This window comes from Castanea sativa, chromosome 1 (genome assembly GCF_040712315.1).
Source record: "Castanea sativa cultivar Marrone di Chiusa Pesio chromosome 1, ASM4071231v1".
NCBI classification, from domain to species: Eukaryota; Viridiplantae; Streptophyta; class Magnoliopsida; order Fagales; family Fagaceae; genus Castanea; species Castanea sativa.
This window is the reverse complement of record NC_134013.1, coordinates 48,694,862-48,719,523: the sequence shown is the minus strand read 5'-3', so window position 1 is coordinate 48,719,523 and position 24,662 is coordinate 48,694,862. Positions and strand designations below refer to the sequence as shown.

Here is a 24,662-nt window from a genome sequence, read left to right as displayed (position 1 = left end):
ACTATTTGACTAGTTTATGCTCCTTTGCATTAAGTAGTTATTTATTTATTTTATTATTTTTTATATAAACAGATCCTTCTTATCTATATATAAAAAAAAATTGGTGAACTTTGTTGGAGTAGCCTAAGACGGTGCTTTATTGGTATACATATATTTTCGGGACATTGAATAAATTTCACAATTTTTGTTTATGTGTTGCATAGTATTGTTTCTTGTACATTTGTGTTAATGTTATGTTGTTATTAAAATGGATTTTTGAGAGACTATACTATCATGGGAGAGATATCATGTTACTTTTAATAAAGAGAAAAGAAAAATGGATAGAAAGTTATAGGGACAGCATTGCAAGTTAGAAACCTTACATTGGAAATCTTGCTTGGTGTTGCTTGGAATAGGATCCCTTTTCCTTTTTCATTTGGTCTATTTCTTGGAATAGGATCCTCACGGGTGATAACCTGAGACTTAGGGGTTTTGATTTTGTGGACTGGTGCATTATGTGTTGTCATTGTGGGGAGACGATGGATCACTTACTACTTCATTGTGAGAAGGCTCATCGGTCGTGGAATTGGTTGGGGAAGCACTCGTCTAACATCTAGAATTTAATTCTGTTGTGCTTACTATGGGGTCTTTGGAAGGAGCAGAATCGGATGCTTGCTTCTTTTAGTGGAACTCTATTTGACTGGTCTCGAGCTTGGGAACTCACGACTAGTGATTCTCTCCCTTCTTTTCTTAGTTCTTTGCTCTTTTGTAATTAGTCTGCTGCTTGGTTTTCTTTTGTTTCTTTTCTCTTTTTTCCTCTTCTTGTAAATGTTGGTTTGCTATGTGCTTTTCATGCATAGACCAGCCTTTTGTATATATATCATTCTTACTTATAAAAAAAAAAAAAAGGTGATTTTAGCGGGTATGTAAGAACTGAAAGCAGAATTTCAATGAAGACTGCTATTTGTGTTAGTCAAAGTTGTGTGGATGTCAGTTTCCAAATGTTGAAAAATATGTGTTTCAAATTTCAATTCTTTGTTTTCCTACCTTCTTGGTTGTAATTTTGTGTTTGTTGGAAGTGATATCCTCTTTAGTGTTGGTGGTCATTTTATTTTAGAGATCTTATTGTAGTGCTGGATAAAAATTGTACATGGTTCCCTATTAATTTATCAAATTTCTAATGATCACAGTAACTCTTTGGTGGGTTGTTAGGTATTGAGTGTAGTTTAGTATCAACTCTTGATAGTATGGATGGGAACAAGCGAAAATTTTTCAATAAACGCCCCAACATCCAATTTAAGAAGAAAGGAAATAACAGGAAAGGTAAATGGAATAATTCAAGCCGTGAACAGTCTTTAGGGAGTTCTGAGTCTGTTGACACCGTCTACCGTATACTCTGCCCCTCTAAAAAAATTGGTGGTGTTATTGGGAAAGGTGGCAGCATAGTCAGAGCCCTAAGAGAAGAGACACAGGCGAAGATTACAGTTGCTGATTCTGTTGCTGGAGCTGATGAGAGAGTAATTATTATCTATAGTTCTCCTAACAAACTTTCAAGAAACCAAAATGATGAAGAAGATTCAGCTGGGGAGAATGAGTTGGAGCCCATGGAGCCTCATTGTGCAGCCCAGGATGCTCTCTTAAAAGTTCATGACAGGATTATTGAGGAAGATCTCTTTGGTGGAATGACATTTGATGATGATAATGAGAACAATGTTGTCACTACACGACTTCTAGTTCCAAATTTCATGGTAGGATGTCTTCTTGGAAAACGTGGAGATGTTATTCAAAGATTGCGAAGTGAGACAGGTGCAAATATTCGTGTTCTTTCTGCAGATCATCTTCCTACATGTGCTATGAGCACTGATGAATTGGTACAGGTAATATTTCTATTGTTTGATTCTTTTATTTCATATTATTCCTGCTTCGCTTTTAGCATATGAAACAATTTTTCTGCACCAGAATGACATAGTAAGCATGCCCTTATGACACCTTTAAAATTGTTTTTTTAATTGGTTGGAACTGAGGCTTGATTGAAGGATATGATTGTATCCATATCTCCCCTACAAGCACACCTCTTTGCTGGGGCCGAATGTTAGCCTCAATTAAGGCTTGGTTCGACTTAACTGATAATACCTTTCTTCTGCAAACTTCCCCCCCCCCCCCCCCCATTTTTTTAATTTGTAATTTGAAATGGAGTGGTTTGGCTTGATGATCACTTCTTGTTTTCTGCATTTGAGGTGTTTGTCTTAACAAAGTGAGCATTATAGGCTTTTCTTATGCCTGGAAATTTGTAGCAGTTACTAGAGATATTTTGCCTTAATGTGCATGCTGATTTTCTCTTAAGTTATGACATGGTTACTTTTTATTTTTTATTTTTAATACAAGATAGAAATTCTACGCTAGCCTAATCTAAGTGTATATATGTGTGAAACTCCCTCCTGGAGATTTGAACCTTGACTCTTACCCCTCATACCCCACACTCCACAAGCACTAATACTTGTGAAATGACCATTGCAGCAAGAATGTGCGGTGGTGACATAGTTACCTAAATAGAAATAACCTTTAATATTGGGAGTTGAATGTATTAGAGCCATTGCTTTTGGTTTTAGAATTATTGTTAGGGATGACAATTTTTGTCCGACCCTAATGGGTCGGGTTTTACCTGGTTTGATAAAGATTAGGGTTGAATTTGAGTTTTAAAAATAAACCCGAAGCGGGTCCGGGTTGGATACGGGGCTCGGACCCGACCCGGCCCGTTTATAATAAAAATAAAATTACAAAAAAACCTATATATTTTTTTTTGATAGGTAAAAATATATGCATTCAAGAACACTACCTTATGCAAAAGACATAAGGCAGAGAGAAAAGTACACAGGGAAGAGAAAGAGAAAAAAGAGAAAAGAGGAAAATAAACTAAGTACACAGGAGAGAACTAAGAAACATAGGGAGGGAATCACTAGAGGTGAGTCCCCAAGCCCTAGACCAATCAAACAGAGTGCCACTAAGAGAGGCCAAAAGCTGGTCGTCTGAGCTTTCCATGTCCTCGAACGTCCTCCTATTGCGTTCCCTCCAGAGACACCACATCAAGCATAAAGGAGCTAAATTCCAAATGCTAGACGAGTGCTTTCCAGGCCAATTCCACCAACTGAATAGAGTATCCGCAATCGATCTAGGCAAGACCCAGGAAAACCCAAAAGATCTAAAAACCAAACTCCACAGTCGAGAAGCCTTTCCACAATGTAATAACAAATGATCCGCCGTCTCCCCATTACTGCGGCACATGATACACCAATCGACAAAATCCAACCCTCTTCCCCTCAAATTATCCCCTGTAAGGATCCTATCCCAAATAGCAGTCCACACAAAGAAAGAAACACGCCGAGGAGCCTTAACCTTCCAAACTCCTTTCCAAGGGAAGATAATAGGCGCGGAGCTTCTCAACTTATTGTAAAACGAACGAATATCAAAGACCCCGTTCTTTGTCAACTTCCATCGCATATGATCTACATTTTCGGTGGGAGGAAGATTAGAACCCAATGTTCGGAGAAAATCATCCACTCCACCCATCTCCCAATCATTAGGACTCCGAATAAAACGAACATTCCAGCTTCTCCGCTCCTCAATCCCCAACCGTTCAAGAGAAGAGGCCACTGATGCCTCTTTATTGGATGCAATCCCATACACGCTCGGAAAAGACAACTGAAGAGGAGACTCCCCACACCAATGGTCAGTCCAAAGCTTCACTCTATCCCCCACCCCTACCTCAAAGTAAGTATTCTTGCTAAAATCCTCCCATCCCATGCGGATACTTCTCCACAAGCCACACCCATGCGCCCCTCTACCTAGTTTGGACTTCCATCCCCCCCAATCTTCCCCAAACTTGAGGGCTATGACCCTTCTCCAAAGCCTAGTCTCCTCAATCCCAAACCTCCATAACCACTTCCCTAGTAAAGCTTTATTAAAGGTAGTTAATTTCTTTACCCCTAACCCACCATTTTTCAAAGGTGCACACACCTTGTCCCATCCCACCAAATGTAGCTTGGAGTCCCCCCACAAGAAATCCCTTTGCAACCTCTCAATTTTATTGGCCACGTGCGTAGGGATGGTAAAAAGAGACAAATAATAAGTGGGAAGACTAGATAAAGTGCTTTTAAGCAACGTTAGTCTTCCACCTTTTGACAGATACAACTTCTTCCAACCGGCCAACTTACGCTCAAAATTCTCCAAGATAGGATTCCAAACAGTAGGGGACTTGAAGGACGCCCCCAAAGGCATACCAAGATAGGTCATAGGCAAAGATCCAATCCGGCAACCCAAAAGCTCTGCTAAGACATGGATATTAGGAACCTCCCCAATAGGAACCATCTCACTTTTCAGCACCTTAACCTTTAGACCTCACTCGAAAACAAAGAAGAAGCATCCGAATATAAAGAATTCGCTCCCTCACGCATCGCAAAACAGAATCGTGTCATCCGCAAACAATAGATGCGATACACAAACCCCTCCCCCCCGTCTACCGTGGGCCCTAAAACCTCGAATTAAACCAGCCCCTTCAGCTCTTTGCAGCATCTTATTGAGAACCTCCATCAAAACCAAAAACAACATGGGCGAAAGCGGGTCCCCTTGTCTCAACCCCCTCGAACTCCCAAAAAAATCAGCCGGAGTCCCATTAAACAACACCGAGAATTGGGCTGTAGATATGCATGTGCGGATCCACCTACATCACCTCACCCCAAATCCCATTCTCTTCAACAAATCAAGAAGAGTCTCCCAGTTCACATGATCATAAGCTTTCTCAATATCTAATTTGCAGATAACCTCCGGAATCTTACTTTTCACCCTACTATCTACACACTCATTAGCAATGAGAACTGAATCAAGAATCTGTCTACCACCCACAAAACTGTTCTGAGACTTAGATATCAACTGATCCAAAACCTATATATATATATATATATATATATATATATATATATATATATATATATAAAACTTATAATCTAACCCTAACCCTAACCTCTCTTATTCTCACTCTAGTTTCAGCCTCGTGCCAGCTGCCCCCCTCCCTCACCCTCACCCTCACCCTCACACACTCTTACCCTCAGTTACTCTCACTCTCATCCCTGCATCATCGCCGCTGGCCACAGCCCCATTAGTTCCCACGTCTCACTGCCTCAGCCCAGCCGCCTCGCTTCCTCCGTGTGTCTCCACCGGACCACCCGTTCTCTATCCTTTTTTTTTAATTTTTATTTTCTGCGTTCATTTCGTCTCAATCATGTGAGTTGTTCGTGTTTGTGTTTGTGATTTTGAAAGGGAAAATCATAAATCTGAAATTTTTGTTTGTGTTTTTGTTTGTGATTTTGAATGGGGAAATCATAAATTTGAATTTGTGTTTGTTTTTGTGATTCTGAAAGGGAAAATCATAAATCTTTGGTCATTGTTCATCCATAATTTCCTGGTGGGTCTTTTTATTTTTCAATTTCATTCTTTGATTTTCTCTACCGATCCTCAAATCTTTATTATATTTCAACAATTTTTGTATGTGGGTATTTCATTCTTTGATTTCTTTGATTTTCTCTACTTTTTTTTTTGATCCAGCAATCCAGCAGTACCAATAAATTTTGGTAGAAAATGTTTGTTCTTATTAGTGTTGATTATTCAATTAAGAAACATAACATGCACTACAAGACTACAAGACCGTCCAATAATATCCAAATCCAAATGTTATGTAGCTAGCTACATATACTTATATAGTTAGGTGTCCCAATGTCCCCGTGATATACTTCTAATGCTCCTGCTGGGACTGCAACTTTCACGATGAGGAGGAGAAGTAATTGCGAAATTTATGTTTGTTCTCTACCCAAGTATAAAAAAAAAATTTATGTTTGCCTAGATTCAAGCCTTGAATCTGGGCAAACACATTCTCAAAAATAAAAAGAATTTGGCAAACACATTTTCAAAAATAATGAATCTGGGCAAACAATTTTTTTAATGATTGGACCGCGGTATAGGCTTCTAGAAATTTTTTATTTTTGGATTGAGCCACGGTTTGGGCCACGGTTTGGGCCCAAATCGTGGCATGGCTGGTGGGGCCCGCGGGTGCCCGATGGGCCGGGTTTGGGGTTAAGAAAAAAATCCATTTAATAAACGGGCCGGGTACAGGTTTTTTGGGCGGAATTGTGGGTCGGGTCCGGGTATGAAATAACCCGGCCCGAACCTGGCCCGTTGCCATTCCTAATTACTGTCAATAGTCAATTCTTGGCAATGTTTTCATTTACAAGGTTCTTAAAACCGACCGGACTTGCTAGTTCAAATCAGTTTGATTTTGAACCAGCCAGTAGTCCGGTCTGGTTATGCATATGACTGAAAAATTAAAAAAAAAAGGTCCAGAAATAATTGGCAATCATTGAGTCAACCAACAAAACCAGGAACTAGAGTGGATAAGCCGGTTCTAGTTAATGATTGAAAGTGACGGAAAAAGGTGTTGAGCTCAACGGCAATGAAACCTGAAATGCTTGCAACAGTGTTGATATGGACTTGGAAGGTTTGAGCTCGCCAGGAATCTATGCTAAAGGTTGTTGCAATGGTTAACTTTGGAAGCTCACTGTTGTCTCAATGATGGAGGCTAAAGGTTTTCATTGTGTGGATGGAGGCCAATGGCTTGAGAGGGTTTGGATGGGTGACTGCGAAAATTAGGTTTGAAGCCTTTGCGATTGTGTAAGGGGGTGCCTTTGAGAAAGTTTGCTTTCCTCTTTTTATTTATTTATAATTTTTTTTTGGTCTTTGTATTGATAGGTGAAGAGAATATATGCATTTATTACACAAAGAAAAGGAATGGTCCACTTGCATTGCATCTAATTTGGCACCCTTTATTTAAAATTAGTTTCTACAAGAAAAGCCTATTAATCCTGTTAAGTTGAGGGCAGTTCAATTTAATCCTTTATTTTTAATTACAATGTAAAAAAAGGACAAATGGAAAAGAGAGTTATAAATGATTATTATTTTTGTAATGTTAATTTGATTGTTTCTTTTTTATTTTTTATTTTTTTTAACTTAACTATAAGGTATGAATACTCATACAAAATTGTTTATATTTATATTTTTTTAGTGAATATGATGAGTTATTAATATTATACATTTACTTTAATAATTTCTATATTTGTAGAATTATTGATTTTATTATTTATGACATCACCAGTTCGACAATCGATTTGACCTTGGTTGGACTAGAAAACCAGAGACTAGTCTCCTTTCCTGTTCTCTATCCACTCTGGTTTCTAAAACCATTTTCATTTGATCGTGTAGTTTTTTTTTTTTTTTTTGTTGATAATTCAATAGTTGGGGGATGTGGAGATTTGAAATTTGGATGTCAAAGGTTCCAATTTAGCTATAAGGCTCTTGGCCATTTGAATATGTGTTCTAGGTTGAGTATGTTTGTAAGTCACATATATAGGCATCGAAAAATACTATGTCCACAATATTTTCACAACAAGTTCTAAGTAGCAAGTTGTTATAGGCATTGGTGGGGCAAAAAAGTAATTTTAATGATATATTCAAATTATAACTAATAATAACTAACCACCTATGATTTGTTGTGAAAATATTGTGGACATAGCACTTCTCACAGGTATCATACCTAAACTTCCTAAGCATTAGACCTAGGCTTCCTTGGCATCAAACCTCGGAGAGGGTTGCATCTCACAAACCAATAACAAGCTTCATAGCTTCTCTAAAATTTGAAAACTTCATAGCTTCTTTATAGTGGATTCCTTAACTTGGATTCTTTTGTGTGAGTCCAAAAATGTATTTTGATTTAGTTTTGGGTGACGAGGGTGTTATGACTCCCGAGGCTTGTCAAGACACCTGTGTCGATCAAGGCAGGAGTTGCATGAAGTTTGGGGACACTTGAGACATGCGACTATACGAGGCTTGTCAAGACACCTGTGTCGATCAAGATAGTAGTTGCATGAAGTTTGGGGACACTTGAGACATGTGGAGCTGCTGGATAAGTGTTGAAGAGTTGGCCAATTTCCTTAGTTTAGTAGGAGTTTTTACTGATTGAGTTTATCAATAATACTTTTTAGTTTTTTTTTTTGTTGATATATAATGAAAAATTTTATTAAAAAAGAAGCCAACTCGAGTGCATTGGAATGTACTGTGGGAGCAAAAATAAAGAACCAAAATTACAATGATAAAGTAAAACAGGAATGGAAGAACAAGTAAAATGCGATAGAGCCACTCTCAAAACAAGGAGAGTATGGCAGACAAAAAACTTAATCTCTAGCAAGGACCGTTCACATCCGTCAAAACATCTAGCATTCCTCTCACTCCAAATACACCACATCAAGCAATGCGGCATGAGTCTCCAAAAGCCTGTATTGCGATGACGCTCAAACTTACCTTGCTGAGATTCAAACAACTTAATTACCTTATGTGGCATAACCCAATGAAGTCCAAACAAACAAAACACCAAAGACCACAACTCAGATGCTATGGGGCAATGAAGAAGAAGATCCATCGACTCCCCACACCTTTTACACATATAATACCAATCAAGAACAATAATACGTCTTTTGTGAAGGTTATCTGTTGTAAGAACTTTACCTAAGGAAGCAGACCATGAGAAAAAGTTACCCTTGGAGGAACCTTCGATTGCCACACCATTCTCCAAGGGAAAGAAGTAAGAGTAGGAGGGTAGAAAGAAAGATAAAATCCTCTAACCTTAAAACCTCTACTCTTAGCTGGTTTCCAACAAATTTTGTCAGGGCCAACCCCCCCTCACAGTCGAAGAGTAGACAATGCCTATAAATTGATCAAAAGATTCTTGCTCTCAATCTTGAGGTGGACGACGAAATCGAACATCCCAATGAATCCTCCCACTAGACCAACCCATAACCTCCGCCACTGAAGCATCCCTTGCCCTACTAAGACAGTAGAGTTTTGGAAAAGCCTCTTTGAGGGTACAATCCCCACACCACACATGCTTCCAAAACTTTACTCTAGTACCATCACCCACCTCATACCTTAGGAGTTTAGAAAGGATTAACCAGCCACTTTTAATAAAACTCCAGAGTCTAACACCATACACACTTGTCACATTTTTCGTGCACTGATCACCCTATTAGTCTCATTACATGCCATAGCAGTTCAATGTTGAATGGCTACAACTGCATGTTAAATATTTTAGGTAATTATTAAAAAAAAAGTTTTTTGGAAATGGATAGGATAGGTGATATTATCACTAAATTTCATTATTATTAGATTTTATTTCAATTATTGGCATTCTTATTTAAGCAGTGGAAAATGACTAATAAGACAAGCAAAATTAAAATCTCCCTCTTTTTCTCTCGTTGTTGGAGGTTAGTCACCTTGAATCTGACTAAATTTCAGATAGTCCATTAAATACATTTAGATTACATCATTTGGTATCAGACTGTCAATATGAAATGACTTAATCCGCTGCATCTCATCAAAGATCCATGGAGGTACTAAGATTTGAAGGAAGAGATGCTTTTTGGTGAATTCTCAAGGTTAATGAATTCCTTGTTCACCACAACACCTCACCACACCACATGATTTTCATTGCTTAGCATGGTTTCAAAACACGGAGGCATCAGCTTTTCCACAAATTGGGTGGAGTTCATAGGCGCCTTACAATATTGGTTCTAAACATCATTCGAAACTCTTCTCCAACCACTCAAGTGTCAGTGATCAAAGGACTGTGAAGATGCATTAGCCAACAACTCCAACGATTCAAGAGTCCAATGACTTCTTGGAGATCAATGAACAAACAATCATTCTAAAATTCAATGAAGGTTTAGACATTGTTGAACAAATGAAAACTCAAGAATCTAAGACAAGTTTGAAGTTATTTTGGGAGTTCATTGAAGGGTGGTTTATCAACGTAGGTCGGATAATCTTGAACTCAAAACCGCTGCCAAAATTGGGTGTATTAACAAAGTGATCAAAATGTCACCGAGTATGGGTCTATTAGAAGATTGCCTTTGATGAAGAAGCATGTGGAATACCTATCCACAATTGGTAACAACAACACAATCTTGAGGACAAGATTGTTCTAAGGGGAGAGGAATCTTATGACCCAAGGCTTGTCAGTAGGACACTTGTGTGGATCGAGATGAGTTCGATGAAGTTTGGGGAAAGCTTCTTGATAAGTGTTGAAGATTTGGCTTGTTTCCTTAGTTTAGTAGGAATGTTTAGTGATAGAGTTTATCAAGAAGTCTCCCTAGTTTTTAGGAAAATGATAGGGTAGGTGATGTTATGAATTGTTTCATTTGTTTTAGTTGCATTTCATTATTATTATATTGTATTCAATTATTGGTACTGTTATTTAAAGCAGTGGAAGATGAATAAGAAGAAAAGCTTAATTAATATTATTTTTTTGACAAGCAATTCAATTTTTATTGCTATTGAAAAATAGAGTCATCCAAGTATATAAGGAGTATATAGTTGGGGACCATACAATCAATCGCTCAAATTATATGAATCTATCAAATCACTAATGGACCATAAACACTGACTATGCAAAACTGACATCCAATTCCACAAAGTTCTAAAGAAAAATAAAATTTGAGATCAGACAAGGTTCTTTGTGTCCTAGAAACTCCTATTGTTCCTCTCCCTCCATATACATAACATCAAGCAATGCGGAGCAGCCATCCACAAATGACCATTCTGATGACGGCAAAAATGACCTGGCCAACAAGCTAAACATCTCAACAGCTTAATCACTATCAATCTCTCTCTCTCCCTCTCTCTCTCTCTCTCTCTTGGAGGTTAGTCACCTCAAATCCGACCAAATTTCTATTCAGTCCATTGAATACAATCGGGTCACATCATTTTAGTGTTATGACCCAATTCTGTCAGGATAACGTAGGGGTGGATATGGATGTGCAATGTTGCATGAATTGCTTGGACTCAATGATGGATTGCATGGATTTACACATTGGCAACCCAATTGGATAAAGCCAAAGCTATGCTTGACTGTTTAAGTGCTTGGCTGGTTCTCCTTATTGCTGTAGGGTTGTTTAGTTGTTAGTTGATAAGATTTGTCAATAAAGAGATAGGAGATAAAGATTAAAACCATTTTCAGTAGCTATTACAATGTCAAACAAAAAAACAAAGCAAGTCTTGGAACTCAAAAATAGAATTAAAATGTAAAAACCCTACATGCAAGACTAATCAAACAAATATTATTACTCATATAAAAAAATCAGTAGCTATTTCATTTTATTGTCAGTATTTATTTATTTTTATTAAGCTTTGGCTTCTCGTGATCGTGGTTGCCTTTATAGATCGTTATTGACGATCAGGACCAGAGATTGTGTTGTTTCCATCCATTAGTTCTTGGGAGGGGTTGGGGCTATGTTATTTAAGGAGGAGGATGGATGAATGACGATAACCAAGTAGAATTTTTACAAATTCTCTCCCTCTCACTCTCAAGTCATTGGAGGCTAGTAGTGGATTGGAGGTGACTACCCTCCAAGAACGTGAGAAAGAGAGAGAGAGAGAGTGTGATTTTGCTGTTCTTCTTGTTCGTTTTTTTTTTTTTTTGATAGGTAATCAGAAAGTTTTTATAAATGATAGAAAGAAAGACATACAAGAAGTTCATGATGATGAACAAGAAGAAAAAGCTAATAGGAAACTAAGCTAAGGGAGGACAAAAACTTAGAGAGAGAAGAACAATTAGTAAAGCCCCAACATCGAGACCATTCTAAAAGACTACGCTGGCATAAAAGTTTTAACTCAACCAAAGTCTTCTCTTTGTCCTCAAAGGAACGACAATTTCGTTCCAACCACACAATCCACATTAAGCACCCTGGAACCAAGTTCCGTATGTCCGACTTATGCTTTCCATGCCACTGATGCCAGCAAGATATCAAATCCGCCACCGATCCTGGCATAACCCAAAGAATCCCAAAGGCCTGAAGCAAACAAGACCATAGGGAATGGGTAACTGGACAATGAAGAAGAAGGTGGTTAACCGACTCCCCATCCTTGCAACACAAACAACACCTATTAACCAAAGGGCGACCCTTAAGCATAAGGTTGTCCAAGGTGAGGATCCAACCATGAGCAACAGACCACAGAAAGAACGCCACGCGCTTAGGGATTTTTGGTTTCCAAACCCCCTTCCAAGGAAACCAAGAATTCGAAGCATCCCGGATCGCGAGGTAGTAAGACCGAGTATCAAACTTACCATCCCCTTTAAGCCGCCAGTAAAGGGTATCTCTCCTACTACCCTGTGGAATGCGAGTTTGGATAAGCCGAAGAAGAGAATACGAAGCAGCCAACTCCCTATCTTCAAAAGCTCTATAAAACTTTAAATTCCACACTCTAACAGTACCCCCTTCTGGAATCCACAAGACTTCAGAGATACAGGCATCCTTAACCGCTGAACACACATAGAGCTCAGGATAGAGAACTTTTAGAGTAGCGTCCCCAATCCACCTGTCATGCCAAAAGCGGATATGAGTGCCTTCCTCCGCTACAAAAGATAGATGCTTAGAAAAGCTCTCCCAACCTTCGTTAATGCTTCTCCAAAGGCCGCACCCATGGGACCTCCTGCAAACACTAGTCCTCCACCCCCTTGACCCTTGCCATATTTTGAGGAGATAACACGACGCCACAGGTGGGTATCTTCATGGCCGTATCTTCATGGCCATATCTCCACAACCACTTCCCTAATAAAGCCTGATTAAACGGCACCACCTTTCTTAACCCCAAACCACCCATCTCAACGGGTAAACACACCTTATCCCATACCACCAAAGGATATTTGAAACCCCCCTCAACGGGTAAACACACCTTTCTTATACTGCTTTAAATAACAGTATCAATAATTGAAACTCTGATAATAATGAAATGCAAATGAAACAGATGAAACAATTGGTAACATCACTTATCCTATCCTCTTCCTAAAAACTAGGAAGTCTTCTTTATAAACTCTATTGCTAAACTTCCCTACTAAACTAGGAAACCAGCCAAGTCTTCAACACTTATCTGGTAGCTTTGCACGTCTAAAGCTAAGAAGCACATGTATGAGTACGGGTACGGTATGATATGGGATATGCCAATACGGCAATTCTTGAAAAACTAGGATACGATATGGCGGGGATATGTGTATTAATTAATTATTTAATATATATATTTTTATATATTATTAAGCATTTATTTTTTATATATTGTTAAGCATATAGCAATTTAAGAGCAATAGTGGATAATAAAGTGAAACTGTGGCATTAAATGATGTTTAGAATACAAACTAAGATCCAAAAGAGTAAATAAAAGATAGCTAGATAAGTGTAAAAAATGTAAATAAAAATTCTTACAAGTTTGGGCTATCTCTCACTATTGAGGGGTTGGTTTGCAACCGTATTTGAGTGGCGTCATGGGCGGATCGACATCTTTTTTTTTCCTAAAAGAAAGGAAAAGAAAAGAAAATAGCTGGGACATTCATGGAGAAGTATCCTAGAGGTATCTAATATGATATGTATTGGATACTGGTACTTGAACAAAAATGGAGTATCCATGCTTCCTAGGCCTCAAGTGTCCCCAAATTTAATGGAACTTTTAACTTGATCCTTACCTGAAATTGAATCAAAATACATTTTTGGACTCACTCATAAAGAATCCAACTTAAGGACCCTACTATCAAGAATGAATCTTGCAATGTCAATACATTTTAATACATTCAAGATGTCAATTCAGGAGACAATCTGGGACACAATATGAGAAACTCTTACTGGTTTGGCTGATGGAAAATCAGAATAAAACTTGAGATAAAATGGCCATGAGGCACTAGTTTGTCCACATCAGAAAACCAAAAATTTGCTCCATCTTTATTTTTTGTTTATATTAGAAAAAGGAAAAATTTAAAATTAAGATCTCTCTTTGTACACCATCCCCACCTCTATTCCAAGAGCCCCAAATCCACCACCTGCTGATGCAGTCATGGAAGATTGATTTGCTACTGCTTTGTAAATTATAGGGTCCATGTGTAAAGTGCAATTGAAGTAAAATTTGTTTTGTTTTAAAGGTCTACTTATGAGTCTTTTAGGATTCAAAGTTTTTTATTTGGGTTTTTATTGAATAAGGTATGGTCAATGTTATATTTAGGGGAAAATCTGTAATTTCCGTAATTTCTGTGAATTAAGGGTGTTTTGGCAATTTAGTTGAGTTTGTGTGTTCTATTCTCCCTTTCTCTTCTCTCTTTTCTTCTTATTCTTCTTCTTCATCTCCTCTTTCTTGTTGTTCTGTTCATGGGTACTGTTCATACAGCCCCTAAACACCATAAAAAAACCCTTCATTTCCCTCTTCCTTACAATGCCAAATCAAGTTCCTTCTTTCAGCTATCAAACCCCTAAAGCCATACATACTTTCTTCTACCAAACAGCAATCAAATAACTCATCAAACCACCATATAATTCCAAACACAACCACATAACACTTTCTAAATCTTAGATCCTCAAATTCTCCATACTCTAAACCCACTACAAGCACACGTAGACAAATTCCTCAATTTGTCCTACGTCACCTTGACCACCTATGGGATATTGAGGAATTCTCCATTTGCAAGGGGTTTCATACTTTCATTTCAGCATTGTTGAGTAGGTGGTTTGATGGAGGAAATCCTCAGTATTGTTGAGCCTAAGGAGTGTCTTATGTAAGAAAGTTGGTGGATTATTATTGTGAGGGCTTTTGGAACAGTGGAAGGGTTTCATAGGTCTTGTTATGCAGGTATTGTGGAAAAAAGGTGCTGAAAATTTTGGACATCAGTAACCAAAAAAAAAAGGCTTGTGGTGGTGGGTTGGAGATGTTAATTTGGTGTAGGAAGGCTGGGATAACATGTAGAATTATAATCTGTGGATTGAGTGGGGATGACATGAAGCAAGGAATGTAGAAATTGGGTTACTGGCAATGGGGCACTCAACAGTGACGAGAGCAGTAACCGAAACATTTTTATTTTATAGCTTGGCCTTTGTTGCAGGATATGTTCCTTGATAGGAACAACAGTATTGGGCTTTGTATGATTTCTATGGCAATAGGGAGTGGATTCCTATGTGAGCTTGTAGTTACATAATGAAAGGGTGCAGAAAATTAGAAAAGGACGATAAAGTTATAGAGAAGAAGAGAACTTACAATAGCACATGATAAGTAACCTGAAGCTGTAAATCTCAATCCAATATGCACTAGATAAGAAAGATAATAACACTTACTTTTATAAAGCTTAGCCCTAATTATAAAGCTGCAAAGACTTAATTACTTAGGGCTAAAGTATGGACACTTAAACCAGGACCAAAATAGCCTCATAATCTGATTGAATCTCTTGATTGGGGTCAGATTCAAAGCCTTCTGAGATCCTTTGCGGTAAACTTTTTGCAAGCCATTTTATTGTTGTTGAGTTTTCATGCTGGTTCATCCTGCATGATAAGAAGGTTTGGGTGGAGTCTTAGTGAGTTGGCTATGTTACTTGATTGGTTGTTGACTTTGGAACGTTTTATCTCCAGTGACTGAATTATGTGGTGTGGTGACATTATGTTTCACCCCAGTTTGTGATATTTTGTCGATTCTGAGTGTTCAATAGAGTAAATGTATTGGGTTTTGTTTTTTTGGACCCATTTATTTGCATTGAATTTAAAGAACTTTGTCAAGAACCTTCTAGGTCAATTGGAACCTCCTTGTGTTTCCAATAGAGACATCTTGGCTTCAAATCCCTCCTCCCTCATTATAACTATCCAATTATATATATAAAAAAAGAATATAAGTAACTTCACCTAATGCAACTTTCAAGATGGTTTTCCTTTAATAGTTCTGAGTATTAGGTAAGTTCTGGTTAAGCCTGAGTAGGTTCAGTGGCAATAATATATGAAGGATTGCCCTGAAATGAAGGATTGAGAAGTATAGAACATTCTGGGCATCTAACTAAGAAGGAAGATGGTAGGACCCTTTCCCTTTATTTGCTCACTCTAGATTTTTGTCTTTTTAAGAGTCATTGCTACTGCCTCTGAATATGTATGATGTATTGATATATATACACATGCACATATATGAAGTGAAGTTTGCTGTTGTAAAAATGTCTTTTTGATATGAAATGCTGTTATTGGGATTATGATCTCTTTCTTTGCACATCTTTTTATTTTAATTTTTTTTTTTGGGGGTGCTTTTCCTTGTCCATGTTCTTGCAAGTCTTTCTGTGATTTTTATTTCTTCACTCCACTTTTTTTTTTTTTTTTCATTTATTTATATTTTAAGAACATGCTCTTATTTGGAAAATTGTTTGGATAATCCTAATTTTTCTTGGAACTACCTACAATTTGTAATTTTTGAAGGTATGTTGCAGATATCTGGAAAACGAGATGTGGCAAAGAAAGCACTTTATGATGTATCAACTCTGTTGCATCAGAATCCACGCAAGGATAAACCTCCTCTGACTTTCCCTATGCCTTTTGGAGGCCAAGGATTTCATCCCCCTGGAGCTCCCTTGCCTAATATGCTTCCACCTGGAAATCCAATGTGGTCCCATCGTAACTCTGGTTCCCATGCTATGCCACCAATGCCATGGATTGGGGGATATGGAAACCGGCCTTCTGAGTTTGTACCAGGGGGTTTCAATGGCGTTCCTCCTGGACCTGTTGCTGAAGCTTCAGCTGAGTTCTTTATGAAAATTCTTTGTTCAGCTGGGAAAATTGGTGGGGTGATTGGCAAGGGAGGTTTTAATGTAAGACAGTTACAGCAGGAAACAGGAGCTGGTATATATGTTCAAGAGGCATCAACTGATTCAGATGAACGTGTGATTCGGGTCTCTGCTTTCGAGGTCTGCCTTTTCTGTGACCCATTACAATTCCCTCTTTTACAGCTCTTCACATAGTATGCAATCGTTATTAATATGGGCATCCTGTTGTATATGAACTGTTGATGTCAATGGTGCTGCATTGCTGCTGTTATAATAGTGGTGGATCATTGCCCTTATGTTGTTTCAGGCTCTCTGGAACCAGAGATCACAAACCATTGAAGCAATTCTTCAGCTTCAGAATAAAGTTAGTGAATACTCTGAAAAAGGTAATATCATTACTAGGCTTCTTGTCCCGTCAAGTAAGGTTGGTTGCATTCTTGGACAAGGAGGTCATGTTATCAATGAGATGCGAAAGAGAACCCAGGCAGACATTCGTGTTTTCTCTAAAGATGACAAGCCTAAGTGTGCCGCTGAAGATGAAGAGCTTGTGCAGGTGATGAGTTGTGACGTGCATTTTTATAATCTGTTTTGTAATATGCTACTGTTACTAACTTCTTCTATACTGAGTTTATGGTGTTCTGATTTGAGATATGCAATTTTCCACACTAATTCCTATGCCTTTGGTCATTCAGGTATCTGGAAATTTTGGTGTTGCTAAAGATGCGTTGGCAGAGATTGCATCAAGACTCAGAGTGAGAACTCTGCGAGATGCAAATGCTGCTGCAGAAAGTGCTCCTGTTGGTCCTTCCCAGGGACTTCGTCCTGCAGGAAGCATGCCTGGTGGAGGGCTCCCACAATCTGGCACAATGGGAGCTGGTAGCTCTGGTAGATATGATCCTCTAAAGGTACTCTATTAGTCTGTTGTATGCTTGTCTCTGAATATTTTTAAATCCATTTTCTTTATATAATCATTTATATTTAATATGAAAATACTGTATTTAAATAAATATCTTCTGATCTTTAATGTATTTGTAAATAATGCTCCTACTCAGCGGCACCCTCTTATAAATGTTTAAGGGCATAACAGTCTTAAATAAAACTCATAGGCAATTCCTTCTTACCACCACTTTTCATTCTGTTGTAACCAATATGACTGCTCAAACCAACCCAGACCTGCCCAAAGCAGTCCTACCTGGCTAGAAACGGTTGGTAATGAGTTTCATTAAATAATACCCAGCGGGATATGAGCAGGTGTTGGGTTTTCATAATGGATTTTTCTAGGCAGACCCGACAGGATTTGAGCCAGGGCTCAATGGCTGCCACCTGTAAAAAAAATTATTAATGCAAACCATTACTTATTCTTTTTTTTTAAAGGAAAACAATTTTGATGATGTTCTGCAATGTATTTTTTAATATGTGAAATTAAATCCTTTGTATTTTTTGGCAATTTAAGTCGTGCATGGCACAAGTCTTGTAATATCAGCTTTCCTGAGAGACATGGTTTTGATAGTTATTTTGTTGTAGTAACAATTGATTTGTTGTGTTCAAACTCTGTTTATAAGTCATTAGCAAATTTGTACTTATCAAAAAAAAAAGAAAAAAGAGCAAATTTCTTCTTATTGCTAATTATGTTAATTCTATGATTCATTGCCTTGATAACTCAATTATACTTGATGCTCTTGAAGGTTGAGGGACATGAATATGAACCACAGAGCTATCCAGTTCCGAGAGCTGCTACTGGGTAGTGTGCCATTCAAATCATTGTTTTATGTAAATTTCATGATTGATTAACATAATTGAGATGGTGGCTATCTTTTTGTTCCAGATACCCAAATGTCAATAGTGCTTCAGATGTCAAGATTCCAAGTAGTGCAGTTAGTTCGGTTATTGGATCAGGAGGGAGCAACATTTCCAATGTTGGTGAGGTATGTTACTGCAACCTTATGGCCTCCTAGAGGGGAAGAACTTTGGTAAATGGCTATGACTGTCTGGGGATTACTTTCCTGGGTTGTATTGTCTACCCTTAGAGCAGTTTTTGACTTAACCAAAAACTAAAAATGAAAGTAGATTACCCTAGTTTTGGTTCTAGGTTTGAAGAGACTTTTTGGAACTGAGTCTGAAGAGGCTGAAATTTGGTGTGGTTATCAGTTTACTTGACCCTTATCCTTCACACACCCTGTAGTCAGTGTCCTATTGAATATTGATATTCTAGCATTTCTCCTTCCCACATTCTGCAGTGTCACTGTCCCATCTTTTTTGTAAGTTGATTGTTTTTTGGTTGCACTTTGCCATTTTTAATGCGTTATTTGTTAGATGTTAGCTTCTCTTCTGGTGTATATTTCACCTCTTTACAGAGTAAGATGTTGGAATCGATGATGTTAATTTTGTTTCAATATTTTGTACTAGTTATACAACCTTACACTTAATCCCCATGTTCCACCTTACCTATCAAAAAAAAAAAAAAAAAAACCCATGTTCCACCTTAGCTTATATTTTAGTGTCTTTTGGTGCATTGTGGCCGATATTTGCATTTTGGTCTGGAACAAGTCAACACTTAAAAAAAAATTGCTCTTTCTCTTGCTCTCATCAAATAGATCTTGAACTCAACCTCACCCTCCTCTTAGAACCTATAAGGTGAGGAGGAGCTATTACAGCTAGAGCTCATTGGGACTAGCTAATCTCTCATTTCTTCTTCTTCTTCTTCTCCTCTCTGTAAACATCTGTTAGAATGGCTTGAATTGTCAAATTTGGTGGCTTGACATTAGCCAACAAATCATTAAATGCATTAGCCAACAAACCATTAGGAAGTATTTCATGCGTGAAGAAATGCAAGAAGTTGCAATTAATGTTGCAATGACTCATGGCCGAATATATTGACTTCTTTGATAGAAGTCTTGCATTGTTCTCTTCTGTTGGAACACTTGACATTACATGCTTCACCTTTATGGCTGAAATGTATGACTCATTGGCATTCATGAATTATCAAGGAACTACACCTGAGCAAACCAATTTGTGCTAGCCGAAATGTGTGACTCCATTGGCAATAAATGCTAGCCATTTTTGTTGACTTGATAAGTTTCATGATGGTGATATTTTGGCTGAAGTGTAGCTATAAATAGAGGTGGAGCAAATGAGTTCAAAGAGCATGTAAGCTACGGATTGCATAGGAAGTTAGTGTCTTGCAATTTGTCTAAATACAATAGTGTGTTTTCTATTTATTTGTGAGCGAACCAAGGGTGTATTTGGGGTTTGGGTTTTTGAGAAAGTGTCTTCAAGCTGTTATTGTAATCTCCACAGTTATAGTGAAATTTATTCTGTCGCCTCCCGTGGACGTAGGCATATTGCCGAACCACGTAAATTCCTTGTTTTATATTTTCTCTCTCTCTCCTTTTAATCTTGTGTAAACAAATTATTTCACCCAATTTTCACAACAACATCTCATTTATCTCTCTTTTTATCCATAAAAAAATGTTGTTAATGAAAACTAAAACTTTAACTTTATCAAAAGAGAACTTGTCTCATCATACAGGCCACATTTTTTTTTTGGATAAGTAATGCAAGTTTTATTGATAATGAAGAAATACTTTATGTTCACAATGATGAACACAAAGTATCATAAAAAATTACAAGAGTGTCAAATGGAAGAACTAAAAGAATTTTGGAAATCTAAAATGAAAGAATAGTGTGTAAAACCCCAAACCTGAGCTCTATGCGTGTTCAGCGGTCAAGGATGCTTGTATCTCTGAGGTTTTGTGGATTCCAGAAGGGGGCACTGTTAGAGCGTGGAATTTAAGGTTTTATGGAGCTTTTGAAGATTGGGAGTTGGCTGCTTCGTATTCTCTCCTTCAGCTTTTCCAAACTCGTATTCCTTGGGGTAATAGGAGAGATACTCTTCACTGGTGGCTAAAAGAGGATGGTAAGTTTGACACTCGTTCTTACTACCATGAGATCCAGGGTGCCTCCAATTCTTTGTTTCCTTGGAAGGGTGTTTGGAAACCAAAGACTCCTAAGCGCGTGGCGTTCTTTCTATGGACTACCGTTTATGGTCGGATCCTTACTTTGCATAATCTAATGCTAAAGGGCCGCCCTTTGGCTAATAGGTGTTGTATGTGTTGCTGTGATGGGGAGTCGATTAACCACCTTCTTCTTCATTGTCCTGTTACTCACTCCCTTTGGACTTCTATGCTTCAAGCCTTTGGTATTCTTTGGGTTATGCCAGGATTGGTGGTGGGTTTGTTATCTTGCTGGCATCAGTGGCTTGGGAAGCACAACTCGGACATTTGGAACTTGGTTCCGGGGTGCTTAATGTGGATTGTGTGGTTGGAATGAAATCGTCGATCCTTTGAGGACAAAGGGAAGATGTTGGATGAGTTAAAGCTTTTATGCCATCGTAGTCTTTTTGAGTGGTCTCGGTATTGGGGTTTTACTAATTGCTTTTCTTTCTCTAAGTTTTTGTCCTCCCTTAACTTAGTTTCCTGATTTCCCTCTGTTTGTTGTGCTGTTTGTTTCTTTTTATGCTTGTTTTTCATCATCATGAACTTCTTGTATTCCTCATTTTTCTATCATTTATAAAATTTTCCTGATTATCTATAAAAAAAAAATGATGGCACCAAGTTCCATACACCTGAGTCATGTTTCCCAAACCAATTTCTCCAACAAAAGAATAAAGTTGCCTTTGTCCCTGACATTACCCAATGATTCCCAAACATCCTAAACACTTCACCTTACAAAGCAGAAGCAAACATCAAAATGGATTAAAAGATGGTTTACTGTTTCCCTGTTTCTTCAACACATACAACACCAATTTAAAAATGACACACCCCTCTTGATAAGTTTGTCAATGGTAATAATTTTACCCAGTGCTGCCACTCCCACTAAGTCTCCATGTCATCTAGTCATCTCCTTCCCCCTTGGGTATCTGAGAATAAGTAAAATCAAGGAAAGAGACAGCCTCCATCTCTCAATCGTGAAAATCCCTATGAAACCTCAAATTCCAACTCCTAACCACCCCCATCTAATTGAGAGTCCAGTACATAAAAAAAAAAATCTTCCTGAGGGAGTTCAAAGATCAATAAATTCTATAAAAGAAGAAAAGGAGAGACCTCTCATTGCCAACATCCAGTCATACAAAGAATGCAAGAATAAACTTTTCAGCTCCAAAACTGAGTGCTCTTCCCCCTCAAAGGTACGAATATTCTGCCCTCTCCAAATAGTCCATATGCGACAAAACGGAGCAGCCCCCATATACAGCAGCTCGACGATGTCCAAATCCTCCCCTCCGACAAGCCAACACCTCCACCACTCACTTAGGCATCACCCAGGAAACTCCAATCAAACAAAACACAAACGACCATAAACTATGTGCATATTGACAGTGGAGGAGTAAATATCTTCCTTATCCACTGAACATTCAAATACATCAGGGTATAATAGTTTTAGAGGAAGGTTTCCAGCCCCAAGATCATGCCAAAATCTTATTTGATTGCCCTCTCCAACTTTGAATAACACACATGCTGGAAGAATCCATCCCAACTTGCTTTGATACTCCTCCATAAACTACACCTGTGCATCTCTACTCACCATGTGCATCTCCCACCTCTATCTTCTCCATATTTGGAGACAATCACCTGACGCCATAAATAAGTAACTTCATGCCCAAAGCACCATAACACTTCCCTAGTAGGGCTTGAATAAAACTCGCAATCCTCCTTTCCTCCAGCACCCCCTCCTCAATGGGTGTATCCCATGCCACCAAGAGTATTTAAACTCCTCCCCTGATGCCCCCCATGAGAATTCCTATGAATCCTCTCCAATCTGCCACAAACTTAGGCATAGTGAATAAGAATAAATAGAATGTTGGAAGGCCTGAGAGAGTACTCTTCAATAAAGTGAGTCTGCCACCCTTGGATAAATAAAGTCTCTTCTAGCCCAAAATTTTCCATTCCATCTTCTCCAAAATAATATTCCAAACTAAAATTACTTTAAGGTGTGCACCCAAAGGCATTCCCAAATATGTCATTGACAAACTACCAATTATGCAATGGAGAATATTAGCCAATGTAGCTAAGTTACTTGCCTACCCAATTGGGACTTTGTCACTTTTTCCCACATTGACTTTTAACCCAATAACAACTTCAAAACATATCAAAACCATCCTGATGTATAACAGATGCTCCCTAGAGGCATCTCAAAATAGAATGGTATCGTCAGAAAATAAAAGATGTGAGATACTTACCTTCTTAGAGGTGTTAAGCCCCGCATGAAAGCCATGAATGAAACCTCCCTCTGCATTTTTCTCCATCATCCGACTTAGCACATATGACCAGAATAAAGAAAAGAGGTGACAAGGGATCTCCTTATCTTAAACCTTGAGAGCTGCTGAAAAACCGGGGGAACCATTGACTAGCACTAAGAAGCGTATGGTAGAGACACAAACTATCATCCACCTCCTCCATCTCTCCCGAAAACGCATCCTATCCAACAAATAAAGCAATGTATCCCAATTCGCATGATCATTGGCTTTCTTTATGTCCAGCTTACAGATCACACCTGGAATATGGCTCCTCAGTCTACTATCCAAGCACTCATTAACAATAAGGACTGAATCTAAAATCTGCCTGCCTCTGACGAAAGCGTTTTGAGATTCAGAGATGAGTTTGTCTAAAACCACCCACATTCTATTAGCCAACACTTTGGCCAACAGTTAATACACACTACCCACAGATGGGCTGGATCTCCTTAATATTAAGGTGTTATTTTTCTTAGGAATTAAAACGAGGACAGAGGCATTGAGAGACTTCTCAAAAAGCCAATGCCTATGAAAGTCAGCAAAGAAAGCCGTAACATCCCCCTTCAACCACACTCTAGCACTTTTGAAAAAATGTCAGTAAACCCGTCCAGACTTAAGGCTTTAGCACCCTCCATGTCATTCAACACTTGAATGACCTCGTTTTTAGCAAATTCTCTCTCAAGCAATTGCCTCTTGTTCTCATCATACAAGCCAAATCCTTATCCATGCACAATAGTTTGCCAGGTTTCAGTCTCCTAATACAATTTCTGATAAAATTGAATCACCTATTGTCATTCAACACACCATCCACCTCTATGCCTCACTTGATTAGCCCAGCTGTGGGAACTAGCCAATATGTGAAAAAAGTGAGCATTACTGTCACCCTCTTTCAACTGTAATGCATGTGACTTTTGCCTCCAAGAAATTTCCTCCATAGAGGCTAGATGATCAATTTCAGCCTCAAGCTCAATTCTGCGGGCCTTTTCTACATGAGATAAGCATTGTGGTCCTTCTTTAGCATCCAACCCCAATAGCTGACTCAATAAGAACTTTTTCCTTAAAAGCCAATGTCATGTTTATTCCACTTCTTCAAATCTTCTTTAAGAGTCTTTAATTTGTGGGTTAGAACAAAGCTTGGGGGCCTTGGAAATGGTATCTGTTCCACCACTGATGGATTTCTCCACAAAACCTTCCATGTTCAACCACATGTTCTCAAATTGAAACGCACAAACCCCCTACTCATTCCTCCTGTTTCCACATTAGTTAGTTTAGATTCTTTAATGTTCCTAAAATATTAAAAAAAGTCATAAATATTTAATTAGCTATAGTTGAATTCATTTCACAAGCAATAGGGAAAAAAAAAACAAAAAATTAAACCTAGAAAGTTGTCTAGTTTAATGAACATCATTTGTTTTATTTAATTTTTTACTATCATCTCACTTAGGGAAGTCATTAAATATATAATCTAGCTTCATTGTGTGATGTGAACTATTTTGGAGAGAACATAATCTCCATATTTTTTATGGGGCTGAGTGTTCATCTGTAGCGTTAAAACTGAATCTTTTGTGATAGGTAATTAGAGAACTAATATTAATGAGAAAAAAATGAATAGTACAAGATGTTCATGATGATGAACAAAAAGAAACAAGTGAAACAAACAACAAAACAAAAGAGAGGGAAATCAGAAAGTTAATCTAAGGG

The 24,662-nt window shown here is 38.1% G+C and overlaps 1 protein-coding gene across 3 annotated transcripts in view; it reads left to right on the top strand.

The window, feature by feature from the left end:
• LOC142613441 (KH domain-containing protein At4g18375-like) overlaps positions 1 to 24,662 on the top strand; it is a 36,675-nt gene that overhangs the window by 1,700 nt on the left and 10,313 nt on the right. The window contains exons 2-7 of one of the 3 annotated variants that reach the window (XM_075785806.1): positions 1,192 to 1,856; positions 16,340 to 16,813; positions 16,980 to 17,225; positions 17,365 to 17,577; positions 18,358 to 18,413; positions 18,498 to 18,597. In XM_075785806.1, the coding sequence (XP_075641921.1) occupies positions 1,227 to 1,856; positions 16,340 to 16,813; positions 16,980 to 17,225; positions 17,365 to 17,577; positions 18,358 to 18,413; positions 18,498 to 18,597 (1,719 nt within the window). In that variant the 5' untranslated portion in view covers positions 1,192 to 1,226. Of the gene's footprint in view, positions 1 to 1,169; positions 1,857 to 16,339; positions 16,814 to 16,979; positions 17,226 to 17,364; positions 17,578 to 18,357; positions 18,414 to 18,497; positions 18,598 to 24,662 lie in introns of those variants that run through there. The other 2 variants (XM_075785813.1, XM_075785809.1) reach the window with 2 other exon arrangements.